The sequence below is a fragment of the Pelecanus crispus genome, chromosome 5, assembly GCF_030463565.1.
Source record: "Pelecanus crispus isolate bPelCri1 chromosome 5, bPelCri1.pri, whole genome shotgun sequence".
NCBI classification, from domain to species: domain Eukaryota; kingdom Metazoa; phylum Chordata; class Aves; order Pelecaniformes; family Pelecanidae; genus Pelecanus; species Pelecanus crispus.
The window spans coordinates 77402794-77425195 of record NC_134647.1 but is presented as its reverse complement, the minus strand read 5'-3'; the positions used below and the strand labels follow the sequence as shown (position 1 = coordinate 77425195).

The window sequence follows — 22402 nt, the reverse complement described above, 5'->3', positions numbered from 1 at the left end:
CGGCAGCTGTTGCTGTGCTTCTCCTAAACACTTAAACTGGAGTTGCACTAGGACTGCATGCAGCAATTGGCAAAACATTCGGTAGGCAAAAGTCCTTAAATTTCAGGGAACTGGACTAGGTAAATCATGTGTTGTTTTTGTGATCTTTGTCCTTTCAGTATCGTACTTCCTGGAGCCGTAGTGGGTTAGTTTGATACCCAGGCAGGATAATAATTTAGTCCTACACCCCAGCTGTCTGTCTTAGAAGAAGCTGCCTATCTTATACTTGGAGGAAGATTGTATGGAAAATTCGATAGGCCATAACTGACCCCTATGGAAATAAAAATAAAAGTTTTGGGGTTTCTTCCTTTTACTGTGCAATGAGTTTAATGATTGGAGGTATATTTGCAGCTCTACCACTTCCCTTCTGTTGACTGTGAGAAAGTCACTTTATCACATGGTACTAGTTTCCCCACACATGGCATAGGAATAATTAAATTTATCTTCTCCGTGGAACACCGTGAGGTCTGTGTAGGAAGCTGGAAGCTGAAATTATTTTAAGAGCATTGGGAAGACCATATTGAGGAACAAAGCTTATATGTTTTTGACTTTAACTGTCGCATCTTTTCTAGGTAGTCTGAACTGACGTGCAGCAGTTGTGTCAGTGACTGGGACCCCAGCCTACCTACCTAGCTTTTGAGCACACATACTGTTAGTGCAAACATAATCATTGAAATCAATCAGTCTCACCCTGTCATTTTGCACTTGCTTGTCAGGAAGCAGGAAAGAGCAAATTTTGTCTGTCTTTTGCAGGGACGTTTGGGGGAGTGCCGAATCCTGCGCTACTTGAAACGAGTTCTTCAGAGCTTTTACTATAGACAGAGCTCAGTAAACTGAAGCTCCTCATTCAAATAAATCTTCACGCTCCTATAGTTAGAGCCAGCCTTAAGGACTAAATTCAACGCTCGACTATTCATATTTGATTGTAGTTTTAAATATGCATTTATATTAAGGTCAGAGTATCCCAGAGAGATATGCTTTGATCTAAACCAATTTTTGGAAATTTGGGAAAACTGGAAGTCTTGTTGGAACCCACTAGATGTCACTGTCGCCACACAGTAGACTGCTGCAGCTCTGCTCGCTGGGCAGGTAGGGTTGGGTGTCTTCAGAGTAATGCATGAGTCGTCTTGGATTATGGAGATTGGCTATGTAAGGTCTGTCATATTTTTACCTAACTCGAGGAGAAAGTTCCAGGAACAGTGCTGCAACCCACTTATTCTGATTGTGTGATGTAGTTCCTACCAATTTGTACGCAGCAGAAATACTTTAGGGAATGAGAAGACACTTAGAAGAAAACAAAAGGAAATATTTTTCAATAAATGGACATTCAGTAGCCTAAAAACTATTAGAAAGAACTTATATCATCAAATGATGCTTTGATTTCTGACTCTTCTCTCCAAAGGAGTCTCGCTCCTCTAAAATGTGACAGCTATTCTGGCCTTAATATGAACTGACATTATGACATTTATTGTTGCTTGGGGAAATGGAATTTTAGATCTGAAAACACATCCAATAGTAAGGTTAATTAAGAGATAGCATTATGTAGAAGTGCAGAAACCCACAAAAAATGGGAAACCTAGACAAAAAAAACCCAAACAGAACTTGTAGGAAGTACAGAAATAGGAAAGGCAAGGTAGAGAAATTCCATTAAAATATTAAAAAGTTGGTGCTGTTAAAATGTAAAAGGTAAGGTAGAACAAAGGGCAAAATTTGATGTTGCAGATATAAAGACAGAGAAGAAAACTTCAGCTGATTATTCAACAGTTGCAGAGATCTATTGGTGTATGCAGGAAAACTATAAAATCATAGAACAGCCCAGGCTGGAAGGGACCGCAAAAGATCATCTGGTCCAACCTTTCGTGGGAAAGGAAGCCTAGATGAGATTGCCTAGCACCCTGTCCAGTTCCATCTTGAAAACCTCCAGTGACGGGGACTCTACCATGTCTCTGGGGAGGTTGTTCCAGTCATTGATTGTTCTCACTGTAAAAAATTTCTTACTTGTATCAAGATGAAACCTCTCCTAGTGCAGCTTGTACCTGCTGCCCCTTGTCTTCTCCATGCGGCTCCTTGTGAAGAGAGAGCCTTCGTCCTCTTTGTAGCTGCCCTTTAAGTATTGGAGTACTGTGATGAGGTCGCCCGCCAAGCCTTCTCTTCTCCAGGGAGAAGAGACATAACTCCTTCAGTCTTTCCTCACAGGGCAGGTTCTCCAGCTCTTTGATCATCTTCGTGACCCTCCTTTTGGACCCTCTCCAGTCTGTCCGCATATTTTTTGAATTGTGGGGACCAGAACTGGACTGTTCTTGCTAGCCCACTCTTCCAGCCTGCCCAGGTCTCTCTGTGAGATGGCTCTCCCTTCTGACATATCCACCTCACTGCCCAGTTTAGTGTCATCAGCAAACTCGGTGAGGGTATGTATTATATTTTATATTAATTATAAAAATTGTATATTGGTGCTGAAGTGTAATTCCCACTATCAGAAATTGCATTAATACTATCAAGCTTGTAAATGAAAGTACTCATGTTTGCTAGACCTGGTATATTTACTGGACTGTGAATGATAATTTGACTGTTGAATTTAACATTTTTTCATTATTATTGTACATTTTTCACAGTTTTTGGAAGGCTGAGGTGAAAAGTACTTGGCCATGTAAGAAGTTTGAAGAACCCTGGTTTGAGCCAGTTGTTAATTTGCTAGTCAGCAACCCAGGAGTCATACTGATCACCCTTCTCCCTGTATCCTTCACGCTCCTTCTCCATTTAGCAGATTTTTAAATTACCTCTTGTTATATAAAGGCTTGTTCTAGCTCCAAATTTATGGCTTCGTTTAGTCTCCACCTAGGAAAATTTTCCATTTGCTCATTTGCATATACTCTGCAACTCTCATTCTGAAAGTATTAATATACTCAACTCTTCTACACACCTGTAGATATACGTACTTAAATATTTTTTGATGAATAATCGGCCTGAAGGTACATATTTTTGTTCTGGGCTCACTAAGCCTGACAACATGTGAAAGATACACAGGAAATCATTGCATTACTTGAAGATTTTTCTGATCTCTTTTCCACCTTGTCTTACGTGATTGTTATGTGGAGAATAAAAATAAGGAAAGTATCATATTCTTTTGCCTTCATTATTTAAGAAAAAAACCCACACACATTGGAAAAATCTTGCAACGGAGGAGTTAAGTATTTTTATTACATAGAAACAAATGATGGTACACAGATCATACTTTACTATATTTCTGACTACGTGCTTTCATGTTTAACATTTTATCAGTGTACATGTACTTGAATATAAGACAGACTTTTGAAAATCTACATCTATAAGCTTATTGAAAAAGACAAATACATCTGTTTAAAATCAGTGCGCTTATTTTTTGAATGTTACAAATACCTCTTTCCCTACTTTGAAACTTGTGTAGAAAAACTTATAGTAAATTCTTTCTATTTTTTAATTTTATTTTACACGGACTTTTGCATTGTTTCAATATTCAGGCTTCCTTTTTGTTTTTTTAAAACACACAGAGTTGAACTTACAATAGCACAGACAACTACTATACACACAGCTACTGTTGCCACTATTGCTGTACTGTTAACACCATCGTTCTTACCGTCATAATCTAAAGGCACAGATGCTTTTGGAGGAATGAACCATGTGACTTCTGCTATATTAGAGACCTCTGACGCCAAGTTGGTATCATCAACAGCACGTACAGCGAAGTAGATGATGGTGTCAGTTTCTATTATGAAATTTTCTGGTTTAATTTTAAATAATTCTTTTCTACCAGCCTCCTTAGGCATGAGATTAGAGGAATTCACAGAAGTAGCACGATCAAAGTGATTTCTTAGGTCCAGAAGATTTTCACTGCTTTTTATTATGTAGTGATCAGCTAGGGAAAGAAGAATGCACGTTAACCACAAATTAATATAGATGTTTTAATATACCTGCTTGTGGTGACAGTATAGGACTTCTAGAGCCATTTTGTAAAAAGATGTGCTGATGATTCCTGTTTTACTACTGACTTGCTCAGCATGGAGGGTTGGCAAGTTTGCTTTAAACCTTACTTTACAGTGTCAAAGGTCGATTGTTGCTGAGTCTGGCAATTCCTCCTTTTGGCTGGCCTTAAAAATATTGTTTCACCAACACTCTTAGCTTTGTGCAGACCTGTGCAAAATGTAGGTGAATGAGAAACTGTGCTGTCCAAATACAAATATAAGGTGAAATGGCAATTAAAATGTATGTGTAGATAGCAGGGGCGGGCCTTGCATCTGATCTGTGGTCTCTCTCAGCATGAGGTTTTGATAGCAAAAACTGTGAAAGACACAAAATGATTCTCCCGTTTGTAATCAACGAATTGGTAGTTACGTTGCTATAAATGTGTTCGATTAATTTGGGGGGGTTCTGCTGTTTCTATTTCAAGTCTGTAGCTTTTCAAGACTTTCCCCTCTTCCCCCTCTCTTCCTCTTATGAATACCTTTTCCGCTTTAGATAGTAGGGAGTTGTGCATGATATGCTGTCGTGGTTTAGCCCCAGCCAGCAGCTCAGCACCACGCAGCCGCTCACTCACTCCCCCTGTCCCAATGGGATGGGGGAGAGAATTGGAGGAGTAAGAGTGTGAAAAACTCCTGGGTTGAGATAAGAACAGTTTAATAATTGAAATAAAGTAAAATAGTAATAATAATAACAATATAATAATAACAGTAATAATAATATACAAAGCAAGTGATGCACAATGCAATTGCTCACCACCCGCTGACCAATACCCAGCCAGTTCCCCAGCAGCAATCGTGTCTCCCCGGCCACCCCCCCCGCCCCCCAGTTTCTATACTGAGCATGACGCCGTATGGTATGGAATAGCCCTTTGGCCAGTTTGGATCAACTGTCCTGGCTGTGCCCCCTCCCAGCTTCTTGTGCATCTGGCAGAGCAGGGGAAGCTGAAAAGTCCTTGACTAGCATAAGCAGTACTTAGCAACAACTAAAACATCAGTGTGTTATCAACATTCTTCTCATCCTAAATCCAAAACACAGCAGTATGCCAGCTACTAGGAAGAAAATTAACTCTATCCCAGCCGAAACCAGGACATATGCCCAGCTTCAAGCCAGTGCAGGACCTGCTATCTTCAACTGTAATGCAATAAGTGACCACTTTAGCTACAAAGGTTTTTAGACATATAGTTGCTAAATAGCAATAAAAGAAGTTGAGGGTTTTTTTTATTATTGAGGTTTTTTTCCTTGTCTGACTGGTTATTAAAAATTTTAGATAAATAAGATTTTAATCTGAAACTGTAATCTGCTTAACTGTAGACTGTATATTTTAATATACAATCTCTGGCTTATGCAAGGAAATGCCTGTACATTTCATCTGGAATTGGGTTTCGTTTTTCCTGTACAACAGCCTTAGAATGAGTATTTTGGATAGAATGTTACTGCATCTCTATAGTCCATTTACATCTTTGTAAATAGACTAAATCTTTGTATTGTCCATGTTGGCCAATTTTTTTTTTTATTATGCACAGACATGAAATAAGACTTGTTGCTAAAGTCTCTGGTGGTTGTATTATAAATTTATTTCTTTGATTTGTTTATAATATTCCTTGGTTTACTTGGTTTCATTTTTTTTAACATGAAAAATTAAGGAGAACTAGAACAGGTGTCATGCAACAGGGTAACTTTCTGTTTGGTTACGTTTTCAGGTGGCAAAGATGTAACCCTCATCTCTGAGCGGTGGTCCTCTGGGTATGTCCTTTCAGACAAAAGTATCAGCCTCACCTCACACAAATATAGTGTCTGACTTACCTTTTCCATTGTCCAAGTCACCTCCTGGAGCTGTCCAAGACAAGACTATTGTTTTGTTTTCTATACGAGCATCAAGGTCTGTAACTTTACAGGGTGGATAAATAGGAGCAGAATCTCCTCCTGTATTCACTACAAAAGAACTTGTTGAAATTCTGCTGAAACTTCCCAGCTTGTCTTGGATTTCTTTATCCGCAAATTTAGGTCTCGCTGCATTCATATAAATTTTACCTGTTTAAAACAATTTTCAACTTTCATCATGACAGAACTCTGAATTGCATTTTCTTTTAATTTTTATTATCTCTTATTATCTCTTCTCATCCTGTAAGTTTGCTTTAGCTTATTCAAATTCAGTGGAAAGTTAGTGAAGTAAAGACAGAAAATAAGGTGATCTCGGGATTCTCAGCATAAAATTTAGGAAACCCAAAAAGCAGACAAAGTCTGAAATGTGTAAAAATTGGAAATGATGCAACCAGTAAAGCAAGTTGCAGATGTTGGTGAGCCATGGCTGCAATAAGGTAGTTCTAGCTATCTCTTCACCCACATTGCAGGCCTTAAGAGAGTTTCAGTTATATAAGCCACACTTTGTGAGTTTTTTAGCCAATTTTTATGCTGATTTTTCTAAATTTCACAATGTATAAGTGTGAGAAAATTAAATTGCAACAACAAATATTTTTTCAGCATTAAGATGAGAAAGTACTAAAAAAATCAAGAAATCTCAAAAGCTAACTTTTCTAGCAGCATTAGTTTGTATACTTATGTTGCACACTGAATTTATGTACCCCAAATCCCCATTTTAAAGTCTCAAGAAGAATTACAGATTTGAAATTCCTGTTGCAAGATGCTGAAATACAGATTCTGAGCAACATTTATCCTTCTCATAGCTGTAAGAGAAAATGATTTTTAGATTAAAACCAACATTTTATGTTAGTCCCATACATAGGAAAAAGTAGTTGGAGCTGGTTTGTGTTGTTTGGGCTTTTTTGTAGTGAAAATGATAGATGGAATATCTTTTCAGATCAAATGCAATTTTGGGGAATCTAAATGATCCCATTTGCTAAACCTTTACACCCTGCTACATACAAATTATGCAAGGAATTGGCTGTTTCATAAACGCTCTTTACCATTTTCCCTGTAGCCTGGTATATACAAGGCTTGATTTTGCTTGAAGCCACGTCTGGTGGTTGTATTTCTCCCATGGGCATTCACTTTTAGCCTGTACCTTCCAGTGCCTTTTAAAGAAGTAAGGTACCTTGAGTAGATTCCATCACTCTTCATCGTGTCAGCACCTTGGTATAGAATTATTGAGAGTTAATAACCCAAACAAGATACCTGCTGGTAAACAAGGTTATTTTTTGCTATTCATACATAAACATAAAACCTGAACATTACTATGCAGAAAACCTGGCAGTGTTTTTGAAATGTGGACATCTTTTAAAACAGGAGTAGTCCCACTATGACAACCTACGTTTCATATGTATTTTGTTAAAAAGAACCATTTTGCATTAACACCTTTAACTAGGTAAATCTCTTGTTACTACGTGGAACCACCAACTCAACACTTACTGGCCATCTACTACATAAAGCAACTTTAAATTAGAAAAACGTCACAATTTAACCTTTGGCCAGGAATTCATCAAGACAGGATTCCTTCTCTTTAAGTGAACTTGTGCAGTTGTACCTGACTGGCTGCAGTAAATGATCTGCTGGTGCATCCAAGCTAACTATTTTAAAGCCTGGCAGCAATGTAAAAACAACCTCATGGGGTTCAGAAATAGAAGATGTTTAAGAAACACAGGATAACACATTGAAATCTTATTATATTTTTAAGTACGGCAATGTGAAAGCAAGGACAGAAAGAGGAGGCACTGCTGGCTACTACTGAACTCATAAAGCTACAGGTCTACAGCAGTGATGAGAGAAAAGGAAGGGAGAGATGAAAAAAGATTGAGGGTTGCTGAATGCCAGGAATTTCTTGCCATTGCTCCAAGAAAGAGTATTCTTGAAAAGAAGAATAATGCACTTATTTAACATACAAAAGGGATAAAGCTAACGTTTGGCGAGCTAATGTTAGACTGTAGTCCAACTTCATAGAATATGAGATGGTGTAACAAATCAGCCTGTTTTCTTTTTACCTTGCCTCTTGAGGGCAGATGATTACATGAAGTACATTTTCAGAAAGTAGATATGAGCAATGTACCCTCTACCATGCAGAGCTCTTCTGCTTTCTCCCTCAATAACAGCACAGGAAAGAAAGCAGAACAATTTTTCAGGTAAAGGCCCATGTCTTTGTTTTCCTCACCAACAAAAAGCTTTGTGGCTTACTTCCATCCTAAAGCAGTAGGGTTCTCTGTCTCCCTTTTTATTTTTTTCTTGATTTAGGGCATAGCCATGACTCAGTCCTTAGTGATAAATCTGAGGGGAACATGCAGACTTGGATTCCAAAATGCATAAAAGCAAAGGTTTTTACTATGTATATGGAACCTTACCTGCGCCATTATCATGAAGTTTAAGGGTTACTGGTGCAGCACCATCCTTCTCTATGGTGGCTACCACAGTTACACCAAGAACAGGCAAAAAGCCTTGGCTAACCTCTGCGTAAATAACAACTGGATTAAATGCTCTATTTGCAATGTTCATGAGAGCTGCAACGTTCACAGGAGGAACATCAGAATATGCTGGTCGAGAGAAAGCTGTTAGCGACATAGCTTGAGCTGTTGTATTAGTATTTTTCATACAACACAGCCAATCACCCACCTGCAAATAAAATACAAAAATATAAATAACCCTAGTATTATCATTAGAACATGAACCCGGTTCATGTTCTAACAGGGACATTGTTTCCCTTATATAATAAAAAATTAATTAAAGAAAAGCTGTATGCTAGGATATAGGAAATGTTAATTCAGAAAATAAAAGGAAATGTTCAGTCTTTACCTCTGCAGTGCCTTTTATACTGAGTGTAGCTATGTTTTGGTTTGAAGTACTGACTGTAAAGTCTGAGCTTCCATATTCTTTTCCTTTGGGGTCCCTCAGGAAAATAAATGGCTGAGATAGATTCCACGCAATGCTGAAGAAAGTGTAATTTCCCACAGTTTTGTCAATAGGCACAGTAGTATTCATCCATCCAGAATGCTCAACAACTAGCTCCTTGCTTTCAAGCTGTTGTTAGAGAAATAAAATTTGTCTTATTGCTATTTAGTAAAGAATATTTTCAGAGTGATTCCTCACCCATTGCACAATATTGTATCCATTCACTGCTGACTCAAAATGGATTAGTCTTGGAGGAGAGAATTGAAAAGCATTTATGCCTTTTGGAAACTAGCATGAGAATAGGTCTCTGCTTGCTTATTTATAACTCCGAGTTATATAGAGAAGATGGCAGGCTTTCTAGTTCCGCTGTCTCTACCTACAGGAAATTAAGACCCATTTGTCACAACTATTGAATGAAGAAAACTAATAAAATCCCAGATTCACTTTATGAAATGGCTGCTTGCATAGTAACATTGATTTTAAGTGTAAAATTATGGTAAACGCAGTAAGTTACAGTAAGTGTAAGTCCTTCATTTCTGTATCTAACTGTCTATCTACCTGTCTAAAGCATGGTGCCACTAAGCTGTATTTCCACTGCAGTTTATCTGTCTCAAAATCCTGGAAGGGAAAGAAAGAAAATGCCTCCACATATGACTGTAAGGCTTATAGGTGATGAAAGAGACAGAAATAGCAACATAACAGAGGAGAATACATAGAAAAGAGAAGTAAACAATATTTCCTTTACTAAAATTTAAATAATTTTGTGTAATTTCCACACTCCTCTTTTATGAACAATAAAGTCTGCAATTAGAAAATAGCCTGTCATAAACTTAATTTTTTTCCCTGTATAGGTGGGACAGAAAAGTCAATTAAAGGCACTATAACAACGCAAAAAATCCCAGACCTGCTTTTCAAATCTATATTGACTGCTGCTTATAATCTAGCTATCTTTGTGAGTGGTATATTTTGGATAAAACATAGGACTGGATTTGTGTTAAAATATTAGCAAAGTGAGGACTGAGTTGCTAAATTCTAATTAACAATTGGCCTAGATGAAAAGTCTAAGAGTTTATACATTAAAATGATACATATGGCTTAGGAGAGAAGCTGTGTTTTAATTGTATCTTTGTTACTTAATTTAGACTGTTAAAATGCTCTAAAAGATGTTTCATATAAGAGTGAACTAAACAGCCTGGGGGATTTCTGCTTGCTTTTTTCTCTCAAAGTTTCTTGGACTTTGACAACTGCAAGAAATAATTTTCTTCATTTTGTGAAGTGAAGAATTATATCAATTATGTAAATTATATATTTATTTCATTGCAGTGAAAAGTAAGAGATCACTAAAATATGTACTTGCCCCTATTTCCAACTTGAGCCACTGACAATTATGATCATTAATGTCTAAATTCATTCAACTAGTGATCAACTAAAAGCACAGGAGGAAAAAGAAACGTTGAAATTCAGACCTGTACAGATTGTTCAGAAATATCTCCGCTTCCAGATGTAATTGCACTGAATGACTCAATTAATTTACTGGGGATGGCTGCATCTACAGCATAAAGCTTTAAACCTCCTGGAAGACAAGAGCAAAAGAATTAGAAATACTATTTTTTACTCTAAAATTGCTATATTTTTATGTGACTTCTGGTACTGAATGTTCTACTGAGGCAGCCAATTTGTTATGGAATCAAAAAAAGAAATGTATCTCTATATTAATGTGTTAATGCATGTGTCGTAGTAAATTCTGGCTTGTGTGATCAACTCATTTTCTCTCTCATTGACAAAGTTTGCAGAAAAATCACTCCCTGCAGCATATCATCAAGTACAGCATTTTTAGACTTTTCATAGTACTTTTGGAGTCATGTAGTATCCCTTCAGTGAAATTCTGCTCTGAAAATACCTCTGTAGAAAAGACATGGTGGCATTCCATGGTTTTTGACTCTTAAAATACGGATCATCTTTGTTTCCAAATGTGAAGTTTACATCTCTTTTCGTGCGTACTGAGCTCAAGCAGCTCTAGTCCATTGGAGATTCTCCTAGTCAGCACAGGTCTGTTAACGAATTCATTGTGCATATGGCTTCACACCGCTCTACTGAAGCATCTGCATTTGTTGCGATTCTCTCCCAAACTAGGATTGTACATGGCAGCCGTAGACTAAGCCATCGCTCTGCTCCTAATGCACAGGTCATAGAATCATAGAATGCTTTGGGTTGGAAGGGACCTTGAGAGATCATCGAGCCCAACCCCCCTGCAGTGAGCAGGGACTGAACCTGCGAATTTGGCGTTATTGGCGCCGTGTTCTAACCAACTGAGCTAACCCGGCTGGTCACTGGAATCCCAGGGGAGGGGAGAGACTGTTGTGCGGCACCGAGCGCTGGGGAGCCCCCTCGGGGGGTGCAGAGGCTGCCCACAGCCCCTCCGACCACCTAACGCCCTTCACCCCCGCCCCTCATGCGCAGACTGACGCAAGGCGCCGGTTACATCAGGCGCGTGGCTCTGCCTCCTGAGAGGACGCGCGGACTCGTATGAAATGAAAGAGGCGTTAGCTCAGAGATCTAGTCAGTATTTCTGGAAAATTGATTTTTGTTTCTAAGCAGGAATGCCTGCTGGTTGAAGGCCGTGTGCCGAAGGCCCATCTGGGTTCTTTCTGGCTCATAAATCACTCTTAATAAATACTTCGCAAGTGGAGCTTAAACAACAAATTCTGTCTTAAAATACAGACCAGACCAGAACTGAACTCTGGACTCTCCCATAGTCATGTTGATCTTATGATGTTGAAGCGTGCATAAGGGCATTCCAAGTTATTTACATGGCGATGGCGAAACCAAGTGGATTATAGTCTGAAAATGCACAGCATGTGCACCTCTCAAATAAGAATATTATTCGCCGTATTTGCTTGGAGTCAGCTTGCTTTCTAGATCTGCGCAAGGAGTTTTCATTCTTCCATGGCATTTGCAGGTGCTGTAGCATGAAGCAACACCCCTATGGATAGTTTTTAAATGGTTGTTTTCAAACTAATTATGTAGCTCCAGCTCAGCTGACAGCTATGCTTGCTAATGACAAGGGTAGTCACTGTGTTTACAATTTCCTAGCCAGTGCACTTCAGCCACGACAGCTGGAGAAAATTATTATTCTTTATGTAATAAAAAGTGCTTATAAGTTAAAGCATATAGAAAGCTCTAGTCATTACATGTAATGCCAGAAATAAAATTCTAGACATTTCTTTTTATGTTATATAACAATATCATAATTAAATCTCCTTAGTAATAGGGCATTGTCCTGTTATTGCATTTTTTAAATCAAGACAGCTCTTAAAGTAAATCTACGGATCTAAAGAGTTCTGCTTGTTTGTATGAAAAAAGTCTGTAATGAAAACCAAATTAAATTTATTCTAAATTTCTTAAATTTCTTTTTTCCAGACTGATAAATTGCCATGCTTCTACATTTTCATACTTGAATATGCATGCTAGAGAAAGAGTGCATTTAGAGTATTTACCTGTTAGTTCCGAAAATTCTTCTAATTCTTTGGCTGCCAGTGGCCCCAGTGAAATGGTGTGAATTTTTGCCCCACTTTCTTTCACCAAGGTAAGGCAAGCTGCCATACCTGGGTCCTCTCCATCTGTCAGTAACACAATTTCTGAACCATATGTAGTATTCATTTTATCTGCAATTATCTGCATCAAGAGAAGATTTCATTATATAAGCAGCAGAATAATTTTCAACTGGTAGTTTATCCCAGAGCAGTCATTTTATGCATTTAAAACTCTTAATTTCAAATAGAAGTGTTTGAATTTTTATTTAACACTAAAACTATTGCAATGTTAATTATTGCAATTCATATTGCAACATCTAATTGCTTAGATTTATTGAGTGTTCAATGATAAATTAATATTTCCTATATGTCTTCCTAAGGAAGGAACCTGTCCCAAACTGAAGATGTCAGAAGCATCCTGCCTGGATATGCTTTGCTGGTTCAGGGACTGGATGTTTAAGGGCATCATATTAAAAACTTATGTCCACTGCCTGGAACTACTCTTCATTCTCCAGCCAAATTTCAGGAGTAGAGAAGGACAGACTTCTGTCTGCGGTGGACTTTGAGGTAACTGAAGGTGGGGCAGAAGAGGGTAGGGAGCACCCATGGGGGAGGCCTCTGTCCTGGCTGGTCCATCCCTGTCTGGTTGCCATCTTCCTCCTGGTGCCCCCCTGTCCTGAGCCTCCTCTCTGCCCTGGACTCTTGGCCACCTCAGCAGTCTCATCCTTGTCTGTACAATTTCTCTCTTTCTCTTTCTTCCCTTTTCCTACACATTGGTCCTGATTTTCAGTGTTGCATCTCAATTAGGTGACATTTTCTGGGACTTCACACTACCAGCCCAAGGAATTAAGCCAGACAAATAAATGATAATATCTATCCATCACTGTTTCCCAATCTCATGATTTGTATGTGGTTTCACAATTTTAGGGGCTTGATTCATGGCTAGTGGACCGTGGGAATTAATGATACTACCATTGTACAGCCTCCCATTTTAACACTTATTTATTCTATATGTTCATTGTGATTCGTGAGTCAGATCTCTGATGTTTCCTCAGTCCACGTTTTGCTAGAAAAAAATCTTAGAGATCACAGGAATACAATATGATGTTCATTGTTGTGTTGGTCTGCAGCCTTTTCTCTGTGTATACACCCAGCAATGTGATCGGGCTGTGAGTTTATCCAGTCATGTGAGAGTTTGGACTGCAGTACTGTGTATTTCTTTCCACTAGAAGTAATTAAAGAGCTGTATTAAAGTAACCTCTTAACTTTCTCTTAAACCAACTAAATAGAAGAAGCTTCATAGGTTTTCAATGAGAAATTTGATTTTCCAAAATTTAGATCATTCTTATAGTTCATTTTAGAATTTGATCTTATTTTTCAGTATTCTTTTTGAAGAATGGACATCACATCTGGCCTGTCTTCTGGTAATATTCTTTCTAATGCCACATAATGGTAATATCAAATAGTTTCTATACCAAATTTTCTCCTGATAGATTCAAGAATCATATTATCTTTCTTAACTCTATGACTGCATAGGAAGTCCATGTTCAGTGGGCTATCAGGTATGTTTCTTGCTTCTTCCTCATTTTCCATACATTCCAGGAGACATTTCCACATTGTACTTTACCGTAAGTCCTTTACGTATGCCTGCACAGATATTGGTTTTTCCACCAGGAATTTTAGGCAAACGTTGAACAAGTTTTTCGCGTGCTGCATGATCAGTTATTTCTTGCAAAGGAGCTTGTTCAGATGCGCCAGATGCAAATGTGACAATTCCAACCTGGGAACCGATTTCAATAATATGGAGCAGAAATACCTCTGCAGCACTACGGAGATGTCTGATGCGGTTGTGCTGTATGTGAAGAAAAACAACATCCTTAGAATGCAATCTCTTCTGAAAAGCTTTGACTATGAATGAAATATAGGACTTTTTGATGTTGATCAGCTTGTAATTAAAAATGAAAAACTCTCTGCCATAAGGTAACTCATATGAGTGCTCAGTTCTGGAAGAGAGGAGACATAAACCATGTTCTGGTATTGTGAAAGTGCAGCAAACTGCAGCTTCTAGGAAAGATGTCACCAGGCAAAGTCCATCTTCTAGTGTTATGACTCCATTCCTAATCAAGATTTTTGTCACTTTTTTTTTATAGCATGGTGTCAATGCAAAAGGACACTACCTATGATGCCTGAGAAGTAGGTTAGTCTAGAGACTCAGTATTTGAAAATATAAATAATATTAAAGTGAAAGTATGGCTATTTTAAATGCAAATATTCAAAGGGATTGCTGAAAAAAAGTTACATTTGAAAACATTTATCTCTGGAGCTAGCTATTCTTGCAGTATTTATTTAATAATTATCTTCATTTTGGTTTTTAGCATTACATTATTATTTACTAACTGATTTAACAAAAGGTACTATGATAGACATCTGTCATAAAAATAATATAATTTATTACAATTGCAGATCTATGCTGAAGATCAGTCTCAAGAACAGCTCTAGACTAGAATGGCATGTCTGGAAATAGATCTGTTGATGGAGCACTATGGGAAAATCCCACAATTATTATCTGTACGCCATAACTAAAGAATTGGAGAATATACTGCTTTATGCTTCTTCGTGTACATTTTGCTTTGAGGTACGACTGTCAAATATTTAAGAATATTTCTCAACATGTTTGAGCTTTTTGAATTACATTCTTTAGATGAATAGTCTTATTTTTAGGCTTGAATTCCTGTGAGAAATGAAACACTGAACTTGCAGTACTTTCAGTAAGAGAGTAATGGTCATTGGCTCACTACTGAACTGTGGAAGAGGTAAGTTACGGATAAGAAAATGCAGTATGTCATCAAAAGAATATATAGGCTGATTTTTAAAAGCTGTTAGAGTATGCATAGAGGTTTGAAGTCTATTAATAAATCAGGAACTAGCTGCCTTACCTACCCAGATAACTTTGTCATCTTTCTACAGATGATCAAATTGCTTACAGCTTTATAAAAGTATTAGGATATTTATGCAAATAAGCACATATTCAGGGATGTTTACTAAACCTTGCATCCATAAACAAGCTTAGTATTTCATGCCACAAGAAGTTGTGAAAGAATATACTTATGCAGAGTTTTATGGGGGGGCGGGGGGGGGAGGAAAAATAACCTCAGCCTTGTTAAAATGACATAACTTTATGCCAGCTCACATTCTTGATTCCAAAGAGCAATATTGTAATGAGGAAAGAACATCTAATTTATTGACATATTGTGACCTACGTATTTACTTTGAATTTTAGAACCATTCATAACAAAAATACGATGTGAAACTCCATCTATGATACATTTTCTGCTTGGAAGAAATAAAATGGCACTGTCATTCTACGTCTGGACCAAAGGAAAGAAAGTGTACGAAATTGAGATTTTACGTGAAAAAAAAGACCAAGTCTGGCCTACAACCCTCAGTATTTTGAAGTGATATCTTGTAGGAATTCCTAAATAAAATTACCACAGAGAATAAGAGCAGTCCTTTTTTTCTAAAATAATCAAGTTAATTATAGAATTGACTGATTTTTTTTTATTTTGTAACTTTTTCTGTTACATTTTTTGCTAAAAATTTCTTATAAAATATGCATTCTTACCACTGACATGCTCCCAGAAACATCCAGTACTAAAGCGACTGCTCTGTCTTGGGTCTGAAGTAGCCTGAAGGTAGTCTCAGAGGGAGGTGCAGAAGCATTTACAACAGACGAGTTGAGAAAGTCATCAGATTCCATAATTACTTCCCAAGTGCTTTTGTGGTTGCATATCTTATTCTGCATATTTGGAGCCTCAATATTGTGAGTGTTTTTATCACAAAATTCAACCACCTAGAAAGTCATATTGAAGCTGATAATAATTCTGAATCCAACAGTGTGAGCATAAGAAAATATCTCAGAAAATATGAAGTTTGTGGTGGGGGACAGGACAAATGGAGGTGTTCTTCTCCAGCAGATGTCTTCTGTGCCATGGTGCCTGGCCAGCCAGGATCTTAGAAAAGGCAAGCAAAGAAAGTGCTCCCAAAGAACTTACCTCAGATTCTACATAGGCAGAAGCATGTTATGACATGCAGAAACAAAGCTTTCAGTCTGTGAGTACTGAGATCCTTGGAGTGACCGATTCATGGAGGTCCTACTAGATTTAAGCCTGCTAACACAGATACTGTAGCTGAACAGCATGGAGGTCAGCACAGGTTAGCAGCCTGAATATTTAACCAACTTCTTGGGTTAAGCTGACGGTCTTGGACCAGTTCCCATAAGTTTTCTTGAGTGGAATAAGGAAACATGTGAAAGAAACAAAGTCAAGGCTTTGAGAGAAGCAGCAAATAATCTTTTAGATGTCTCAGGATGTCCACAGCATACTGCTGAGGAAAGACCATGACCCATTGTGGTGGGTTAACCCCGGTTGGCAGGTAAGCACCACGCTTCCTCCCCGTCTCCAGTAGGACGGGGGAAGAGGAAAGGAGGAATAAAAGAAAAAAAACTTTAGGGTCAAGATAAAACAAAAAAAAGAAAAAAAAATTGTTTGGTAAATGAAGGATAAGTGAAAGAAGAGAGAAGAAACAAAACAAAAATAGTGATGCAAAGGCAATCACTCAACACCTCCTGTGGGTAGACCAATGCCCAGCCAGTTCCCAAGCAGAAGATGGCTAACCCTCCCAAAATCCCCTCTTCTCCCTTTTATTGCTGAGCATGATATTACATGGCACAGAACATCTCTTAGGTTAGTTTGGGTCATCTGCCTGGTTGTGTCCCCTTCCAGCCTACTGAGCACTCCCCAGTCTATCCCAGAGGCGGGGCAGGGTGAGAAACAGAGAAGGCCTTGATGCTGTACAGCTAAAGCTAGAACATTAGTGTGTTATTGCTACTGTTTTGGTCAAAAATCTAAAACATGGCACCATATGATCCGCTATGAAGAAAATTAACTGTATCCTAGCCAGACCCAGTACACCCATAAAGTTCTTGGAAAGAGCCTGCCCAAAGAAATAAGGTCAATAGCTGGAAGAATTGTGATCCCATACCACAGAGATCTAGCTTGCAAGGAGGCTGTCCGTCCTGCTAACCCCTATCCCAGCACCCTCTCCCAGACACTGAAACAGTACAGATCTGGCATGAGGAGGCCTGCCTGGTTGTCCTGGCTGCTTTCAAGAGAGGGGTGCTGCTGCTTCTGTGTTAAGGATAGATAGACAGACCAGATTGCTCTGCAATGGAGTGTAATAGAGCTAACCAGGTAACACAGCTGGGTGCCAGTTTACATAAGGAGTGATCAAAAACTGCAGTTATCTTACGGACAAGGCATTTGGCAAGAATGCTTCCCTTTTATGCCTGTTGACCTGATTCTCCAAACACGGAGCAAGAAGGAGGCTGAGACTGCAGTACACCTCACCCTTATTGACAGGGAACAGCTGTTAAATAACTTCCAGTAGCTCCTTTGTCTTCCTTTTTGAACAGATATTCATAGAACTGATAGCATCATGAATATTCTTTGAAATAGAAATTAATTAAAGAAACACCTGACTGACCGTTCTCCCCAGCAGAAATGATGGAATAGACCCCAAACGTTACTAAACTCTCAGTCAAGAAAGGTACAGTAATACTTACAGACGGTATGTATTGTGAATGCATAACAGAACCTGAGATATTTTGTTGTTTATCCAGAATAAATACACATCCTTTTTCATATAGCTGACCATCATATCTACAGCTTCTTGACTCACACATGTCTCCGCTGCAGTCTTGGAAAACAGGTGTACCAGTCATACTGGCTGGACAGCTAAGGGAAGAGAAGATAGGTAGGGCTGGTTAAGAACCCAGTCTGTAATGGGCTATTTATTTGAATTTTGTCCACCCAAAGCCAAATTGCTGTTGACGCAGCACTGTACTAGACACTGCACAATTACATAGGTAGGCTGTCTCTATGCCTGGCAGGGTCCTCAAACTAATCTAGAAATAGAATCATAAAACACTTGTGGTCTTTTGTGATCTTCCTTGTGATAATTATAGGCTATGCAGGAAAGACATCCTGCTAGCAGCTGCAATACAAAAGACTGTATTGGTATGCCTGAGCTAGGAAAAAAGGCAGGCCTGAACTAATTCTCTGGATCCATTCAGTTATTGTCCCTCTGTAGAAACTGTTTAAACTCAGAGTGGTTTCAGTAGGCAATTTCAGTGTTGTTGATAACTGCTATTTAATAAAATTATGTTAAATAAGTATGAAACAAATGGTGGCTGAGGTCTGCAGTTGCACACAGAGCACGAAATTATCCAGTCTGATCTCCTGAACCACCTACAAAACAGCACTGAAAGCAGCTGTGGTTTTCTGGGCTGCAGAGCAGGCAATAGGTGTTGCTGACTAAGCATCTTTAATTAAAACAGGCATGGACACTCTACAAAGTACAAACTCAGCACAGACGACGAGAACATTGAAAACGTTACTGAAATGTTTAAACCTGTGTAATGTACAAGCAGAAATATGAAAAAAAAAGTAATACCTTGTTGCTGTAATGCTTGCTGCTGTAGAATTTCTAGACACGTAAAAAGGCATGTCGCTACTGTATTCATTGAACACCCCCCACCGATAGTGAGCCCATTCGTGGACAAAAACTCGGCCTGTTGAAAAAGAGTAGCAGATGCATGTTCTAAATACAGCTGTTTAAAAGCTACTCAGTGTTTTACTTAGACATTTTAACAGTTTAAACTAATTGTTATCTGAGGTAATACAGGAAGATTGTGAAATATTTTAGCAATTGGGATAATTTTTCTTTGAGGTAAAACTAGGAAGGTATCAGTTTAGCAACCAGGACTAGAATTTTTATTCATATTTGACACTCAGAAATGCAGGAACTATTCTAGAGGCTTTCTTCCAAGTTGGCAAAAATCTCCTGAGGAAATCTAGGTTTTGTGAGGTATCTGTCCCACAGAGCAGAAAACCTTACATTTTTTGACACAGTGTAGTACAAAATCAGATACAAACACACTGGATAGTTTATTTGGTAAGTGGTTATAAAAGGAAGGCTACTGTTAATGGCAGTAGTTAAGTGCAGAAGAATAACCATTTAAGGTTTTCAAAAAGATGAACAACTTCTGGATCCAGTGTTTGATTGTTTAACTTCAGACATTTCACAGGTATTTACTATTTCTGAAGAATGTGTCTCTCAAAGTATTTTTCATTTTGGCAAGCAAATTAAAGTACCCTAATTCATTAATCACTTGGAAAAATCTTGGCCATTTCATAGGAACAATAAAACAGGCAATTAAATTAAATAGCAGCATTACCTTTTTCTCCATAAACATTAGTCAAATTGTCATTTAATAGGAAGTTAGGTGTGAAACGGATGTGCTGTCCTTTCTCCTTACATCCTCCATACTGTAAAGTATAAGGATCATCTACAAGTTTCATGTAAGGGTCTGCTATGATGACATCTGCCTGAAAAAGTAAGACCAAAGCTATACATAACATGGGTGTAGAGAAGAGTTAGGTGATTCTTGTTGAATAAATTCAGTCCTGCAATTTTTTTTTTATCCTACAAACACTCTCAACACTCTTGAGTAAGAACTTCCAGGATTAGTCCTAGATTTGGCTATGATTCATAATGTAGCCTTATCGGTCGACCTTTTCCTTGTTCTAATCATAAAGAGCTCTCTAAATCATACCTTATCATATGATTCTGTTTTTAGTCTTGAATAGTTGGGGTTTTTCTTCCATGTTTTAGGAATTATGATTTTTACAGACTTGAAGAAAAATCGATGTTTTGTCGTTTCAAACAAGTAATTAGAAGCATTTTTAATCATGTTCTAGGGAATGAAAGAAAATAAAATATTAATCTCAATGTTGATATTAAAAATTTGACTGCATATAATGAATAATTTAGCCTTATCAGGAAACAGCAGCACAATAAAGTAGAACTAAGTACACAACACAAAACAGGGAAAGTATTACAATCTTCGTTAAGCAAAGAATAAACCAAGAAATCATGGACTAAGCTGTAATTCTTGGAATCTCTCACCAGTTCTATATTCCTGCTCTTAATCAGAGATTGTGATAAAATTCACACTCTAGCCTTCATATGAGATGAAAAATACTGAATACAAGGATTTTACTTATAAGTTAATACTGTCCTGACAGCAAGTGTGGGCAAGATTCAACATCGCACTGCTTTTCATTTATCTGACTAATGTAATCGGTTTTCTGTCCAATTTGCTGTTTCACCTTTCTTCTTAAATTTTATTATGGCTACTATATACTGCTATTACTTTCCTTTCCTCTTGCTCTTTTACCACCTCTCTTGGAGTAGAGGCATCAGATAAAGCATTCCCTTTGTTTATTTTTCTCTGCAATAACAACTAAGTGTTTAGTGGAAAAAAACCAAACAGAAAGGAGGGAACTAAAATCTGGCTTTTCATAAGCTAAGAAACAAGCTGTGACAGAGGCTTTGGAATCAAATATCTTTGTTACATGTACATGAAATTCAGCAAAAGGAGATTTCTTGAAGAGGTTCAGTTCGCCAGGACTGAGAGCAATAGTGCGTGCTAACCCATAAGAAGTTGAGCTGTAATGGGATGTGCTACTTCATCTGTTCCCATGCTACCCCTTGCCTGCTCTGCAGATAGAACAGAACAGCTTTAACTAGTTCAAGGGAACAGAAAAAGGAACAGAAGGCATGGTATAAGAGCAAATTCTCATAAGGTCAGCTATAAAGTGAATTTAGTATGTGGTAAGTATCTCACAGTCACAGTAACCGTACACTTGCACCCTAAAAAACACTCGGTGGTTTGTCCCTTAATGAAAATGGAGCGATCTAAACTCTACTTACTGTTAAAAAAGGGGACAGACAATGACTGATGGTAAAAAGTAAACTATCACTTTTACTTCATGTAAACATCTTCTTACAAGATGAAAGAAATCTGGAAATGTTAAAAATCTTACGGTTCACCAAAGGGTGCTACGCTTCCTACTTGATCTTAGAGATGACATGGGGCTGAAATAATCCTACATCAGGGTCTAGTAGGCATTAGACATACTGCAGAACCTGGGCATTTGTCAGAAGTGTCCTGTTCAGCAGGTTTTCTCTAAAATGATTTGACTTTGTAGAAAACAATCTCTTGGCTTTGAGACCTGGCCAGCATCTTATTCTAGGGGAATTTATCCACTGAGGCATCTACGTGGATTGCAATGAAAGTTAAACCCAGAAATGCCACTAAACCTAACCTTTTTTTTTCCCCTTTACAATTTTTAAAGGAACATTATGAGACATACTAGCTAATGACAAATAGTAGTATAATCAATGGCTATTAAACAAGTATTCGTAGGACATTCTTTCAGGTAAAGGTAATTTGGAAAGCTACTTAAAGGAATTTCAGTTTGCCTCCCAACAGAGATATTACAGCATTGTCTGAGGGAATTAGTGCTCTTAGTAGTGACAACAGATGGCAAGACAAATTAGAAATTACTGGTTTAGTAACTGTGGGATTAATCCATTATTAATTCAAAACAGCAAGAAAAAACCATATTGACAAGAATGGGAGCTGGACTTGAATCATGCTACTTTCCAAGCCCATGCTACTTTCCAAACAGAAAAGTCAAGTCACAACTGCTGATATAAAATGCAAATGTTCTTACCATTGTGTTCAGGATGATGTTGGCATCTTCTGGCACCTGGGGACCAATTGCAACAACCAAATCCTCATAGCCATTCTTATTTAGCCATATCATAGAACCTTTTGCCACATGCAGGAGCTGAAAAGACAGCAAAAATATCAAACTCCTAAACACCCCCATTGCTTGTTCCTGCCTGCGAGGTTCTTGATTAGAAAACGGATGGCTTATCAGTCTTATTTATATGACCGCCTGTAGGGTGCGAGACTTTGTTATAGTAGCCCAGGATAGTTCACCTCCCCCATCTGAGTAGGTAGATTCCCAAGGATATCTTATCTTCCTGTTACAGTCACCTGGGATACTTTGTCTCTTCCCATCCAACTACAC

The 22402-nt window shown here is 38.1% G+C and overlaps 1 protein-coding gene across 1 annotated transcript; it reads right to left on the bottom strand.

Moving 5' to 3' along the window:
* Nucleotides 1-3503: 3503 nt before the first annotated feature.
* LOC104037941 (calcium-activated chloride channel regulator 1) lies at nucleotides 3504-22198 on the bottom strand. The gene is made up of 14 exons (XM_075711230.1): nucleotides 22040-22198; nucleotides 20074-20214; nucleotides 19696-19846; nucleotides 18912-19029; nucleotides 18022-18193; nucleotides 16024-16251; nucleotides 14029-14253; nucleotides 12366-12543; nucleotides 10335-10441; nucleotides 8773-8997; nucleotides 8325-8592; nucleotides 6960-7124; nucleotides 5839-6066; nucleotides 3504-3931 (listed from the first exon to the last, which is right to left on the bottom strand). The coding sequence occupies exons 1-14, from the start codon at nucleotides 22196-22198 to the stop codon at nucleotides 3504-3506; spliced, it is 2793 nt and encodes a 930-aa protein (XP_075567345.1).
* Between the last annotated feature and the right edge of the window lie 204 nt (nucleotides 22199-22402).

Coding starts and splice junctions, on each gene's coding strand:
- LOC104037941 (XM_075711230.1), bottom strand. CDS start 22,198: ATGGGGGTGTTTAGGAGTTTGATATTTTTGCTGTCTTTTCAGCTCCTG. Junction 12,544..14,028: donor GCATACGTAAAGGACTTACG/GTAAAGTACAAT, acceptor CTCTTGATGCAG/ATAATTGCAGATAAAATGAA. Junction 8,998..10,334: donor TTTCTGAACAATCTGTACAG/GTCTGAATTTCA, acceptor CTCTAACAACAG/CTTGAAAGCAAGGAGCTAGT.